This window comes from Salvelinus sp. IW2-2015, unplaced genomic scaffold (assembly GCF_002910315.2).
Source record: "Salvelinus sp. IW2-2015 unplaced genomic scaffold, ASM291031v2 Un_scaffold3143, whole genome shotgun sequence".
In the NCBI taxonomy this organism is placed as follows: Eukaryota; Metazoa; Chordata; class Actinopteri; order Salmoniformes; family Salmonidae; genus Salvelinus; species Salvelinus sp. IW2-2015.
In genome coordinates this window covers 8,113-12,376 of record NW_019944432.1, presented here as the reverse complement: position 1 = coordinate 12,376, position 4,264 = coordinate 8,113, and the positions used below count along the sequence as shown (strand labels likewise).

The following is a 4,264-nucleotide window of genomic DNA, read 5'->3' as shown; positions in this document are numbered from 1 at the left end:
ATTTAACTTGCCCAGGCCTCCTACGGGTGCTCTGTCAGTCCCCGTCGTAAACTGGAGGAAAGTCTCTTATCCTCCTCGCCAAACGAATGCACCGTCTCCCAGAAGTCTCTACGAGTGGGAAATAAAGAACAGCATTTCATAAAACATGATATTTAATAACATTTACAGCAGAATGAGCAGGAGTGTAATGGTTGTCTTTTAAAATACATGTTCAAAAGTCAAGTTATTTTTAAAGAGACATTTTGGACTAAAACATCTATGTCAACATTTTACACTTCTATGTCATTCTGGAGAGAAATTACATGTTTTCTTGATAATGCGACAGTCTTTGTTGTAGCCTCCGTCATACTCGGTTGTTTTTCAAGTGCGTGAAAGTCTAAATTCTGAGGAGTTAGAATACAAGAGACAGATACATCACGGGGTTTAGAAGGAGTTAGAATACATCAGGGGGTGTAAAGGAGTTAGAATACAAGAGACTGATACATCAGGGGGTGTAGAAGGAGTTAGAATACAAGAGACAGATACATGAGGTGGTGTAGAAGGAGTTAGAATACAAGAGACAGATACATCAGGTGGTGTAGAAGGAGTTAGAATACAAGAGACTGATACATCAGGGGGTGGAAGGAGTTAGAATAAAGAGACAGTACATCAGGGGGTGTAGAAGGAGTTAGAATCAGAGCTGATACATCAGGGGGTGTAGAAGAAGTTAGAATACAAGAGACAGATACATCAGGGGGTGTAGAGGAGTTGAATACAAAGAGCAGATACATCAGGGGGTGTAGAAGGAGTCAGAATACAAGAGACGATACATCAGGGGGTGTAGAAGAAGTTAGAATACAAGAGACAGATACAGGAGACAGATACATCAGGTGGTGTAGAAGAAGTTAGAAAACATATACAAATATCTACACATGTTAAGTTTGCTGAAAATAAACACAGTTCACAGTGAGGACGTTTCTTTTTTTGCTCAGTTCACATACATATACACACACACACCAGGCTGCATTAGATCAGGTGGTGTAGAAAACATGACGCAGTGACCCCCACACTGACACCAAATGTCTTTTCTATAGCTCAACTCAATTGGTCTTTCCGTGCATCACTGCCTCCAGAAAGTCTCACAATCCTGTGACCTTCTCCCCCAAATCATTTAGAGAGGAAACGAGAAGAGGAAGCGAGTAAACAAAGAATGATTGAGAAAGGGCCTCAGAATGAGTTCCCTTACCCTGCTTCACATGATGAGTTCCCTTACCTGCTTCCACAGATGAGTTCCTTACCCTGCTTCCACAGATGAGTTCCCTTACCCTGCTTCCACAGATGAGTTCCTTACCTCTGCTCCACAGATGAGTTCCTTACCCTGCTTCCAAGATGAGTTTCCTTACCGCTGCTTCCACAGATGAGTTTCTTACACTGCTTCCACAGATGAGTTTCCTTACCCTGCTTCCACAGATGAGTTTCTTACCCTGCTTCCACAGATGAGTTCCTCTACCCTGCTTCCACAGATGAGTTTCCGAACTCATCTGTGGAAGCAGGGTAAGGGAACTCATCTGTGGAAGCAGGGTAAGGGAACTCATCTGTGGAAGCAGGGTAAGGGAACTCATCTGTGGAAGCAGGGTAAGGGAACTCATCTGAGGCCCTTTCTCAATCATTCTTTGTTTACTCGCTTCCTCTTCTCGTTTCCTTCTCTAAATGATTTGGGGGGAGAAGGTCACAGGATTGTGAGACTTTCTGGAGGCAGTGATGCACGGAAAGACCAATTGAGCTTGAGCTATAGAAAAGACATTTGGTGTCAGTGTTGGGGTCACTGCTTCATGTTTTCTACACCACCTGATCTAATGCAGCCTGGTGTGTGTGTGTATATATGTATGTGAACTGAGCAAAAAAAGAAACGTCCTCACTGTGAACTGTGTTTATTTTCAGCAAACTTAACATGTGTAGATATTTGTATATGTTTTCTAACTTCTTCTACACCACCTGATGTATCTGTCTCCTGTATCTGTCTCTTGTATTCTAACTTCTTCTACACCCCCTGATGTATCTGTCTCTTGTATTCTGACTCCTTCTACACCCCCTGATGTATCTGTCTCTTGTATTCTAACTCCTTCTACACCCCCTGATGTATCTGTCTCTTGTATTCTAACTTCTTCTACACCCCCTGATGTATCAGTCTCTTGTATTCTAACTCCTTCTACACCCCCTGATGTATCTGTCTCTTGTATTCTAACTCCTTCTACACCCCCTGATGTATCAGTCTCCTTGTAAATTCTAACTCCTTCTACACCACCTGATGTATCTGTCTCTTGTATTCTAACTCCTTCTACACCACCTGATGTATCTGTCTCTTGTATTCTAACTCCTTCTACACCCCCTGATGTATCAGTCTCTTGTATTCTAACTCCTTCTACACCCCCTGATGTATTCTAACTCCTTCTAAACCCCCTGATGTATCTGTCTCTTGTATTCTAACTCCTCAGAATTTAGACTTTCACGCACTTGAAGAAACAACCGAGTATGACGGAGGCTACAACAAAGACTGTCGCATTATCAAGTAAAAACATGTAATTTCTCTCCAGAATGACATAGAATGTTAAAATGTTGACATAGATGTTTTAGTCCAAAATGTCTCTTTTAAAAATAACTTGACTTTTGAACATGTATTTTAAAAGACAACCATTACACTCCTGCTCATTCTGCTGTAGTAATGTTATTAAATATCATGTTTTATGAAATGCTGTTCTTTATTTCCCACTCGTAGAGACTTCTGGGAGACGGTGCATTCGTTTGGCGAGGAGGATAAGAGACTTTTCCTCCAGTTTACGACGGGGACTGACAGAGCACCCGTAGGAGGCCTGGGCAAGTTAAAGATGATCATCGCCAAGAACGGCCCCGACACAGACAGGTGAGAACAGGCCTCGGGTCCCAAATGGCATCCTGCTCCCTACGTAGTGTGCTACTGGTCAAAAGTAGTGTGCTACTGGTNGCTACTGGTCAAAAGTAGTGCGCTACTGGTCAAAAGTAGTGCGCTACTGGTCAAAAGTAGTGCGCTACTGGTCAAAAGTAGTGCGCTACTGGTCAAAAGTAGTGCGCTATTTGGACCAGAGGCCTGTTTCAATGGGGCCTCCCAGATGACTTGGACAGATCTATAATCTCTCCTCTCTCTCCCCTCTCTATCTCTCTCCCCCCTCTCTATCTCTCTAGGTTACCTACTTCTCACACGTGTTTTAATGCCTTGCTGCTCCCAGAATACGACACAAAGGAGAAGCTGAAGGAGAGACTTCTCAAAGCCGTCACTTACGCCAAAGGATTTGGAATGTTGTGAAACAAAACAACTACTCTGATTAAAAAAATAAATACATTTCAATGGTTTAAATGTTTTAATGGATAAGGAAGGAGTTTTACAATACAATGAGACATGAGTTCAAATTCTTTTTTTTTAAGTGGCATTATGACAAGGAAGTGTTCGAGTGGTGTGTGTGCCAAGATATCAATTAGACAAGACACTTTGATCTACCCCCCCTCCCCCCCTCCCCAATCGATCTCTCTAGTGTACCAACCTTCTCCTTATTTTCTAAGCTTTTTCAAAATAGTTAAAATCAGTGCAGAAGTGCTTACTGGAGCTCGATTCTTCGACGTGTTGTTTATTAAAATGTTTGACGTGTAAAAAATCTGATAGTCTGAAACAGGTTATCATCGTGTTGATTTGTTGTGAGAAGTGCACTTTAACTTAACGTTCAGAAATGTCAGTGAATGGTAATATAACAGACTGCGCATACTACGGTCCGGTGACATTTTTGTTAGTTTATGGACGTAAAATCTTCAGTCGCTATCTCTGTCATGCGCCAGCTGTGTGTCGAGTTAAACGAAACTAAAAGAAATCCCTCTTCATAATGGATTATAAGTGCATTCTTAATACCTTGTGAGTTATGCATATGCATTTTAATAACCTGACATAGGTGCTTATAAGCATCTATAATGCATTATTAAGAGGGTGTTCATATGAAGTGTTAGCAAGTTGTCTAAGGCAGTTTCCCATACTCGGTCCTGGCCTCCTCGCCCCCCCCCCCAAAAAAGCTTAATGAGTTTTGTTCATTGAATCGGCTGTGTGCCGCTAGGTCACAAACCAAAAGTGTGCACCCATGGTGGATCCCAGACTGTTCTCACCATGTACACCAATAGAGCTCCAACTCTGTTCCTGGAGAGATACCCTCCTGTACGGTTTTAACTCCAACCCTGTTCCTGGAGAGAAACCCTCCTGGAGGTTTTA

The 4,264-nt window shown here is 42.3% G+C and overlaps 1 protein-coding gene across 1 annotated transcript in view; it reads left to right on the top strand.

Annotated features, from left to right (window-relative positions):
- LOC112075411 (ubiquitin-protein ligase E3A-like) overlaps positions 1–4,059 on the top strand; it is a 29,195-nt gene extending 25,136 nt beyond the window's left edge. Inside the window, 3 exon segments of the mRNA XM_070440902.1 lie at positions 2,475–2,548; positions 2,756–2,899; positions 3,199–4,059. Coding sequence (XP_070297003.1) covers positions 2,475–2,548; positions 2,756–2,899; positions 3,199–3,319 — 339 coding nt within the window. The 3' untranslated portion in view covers positions 3,320–4,059.
- The last annotated feature ends 205 nt before the right edge of the window (positions 4,060–4,264 follow it).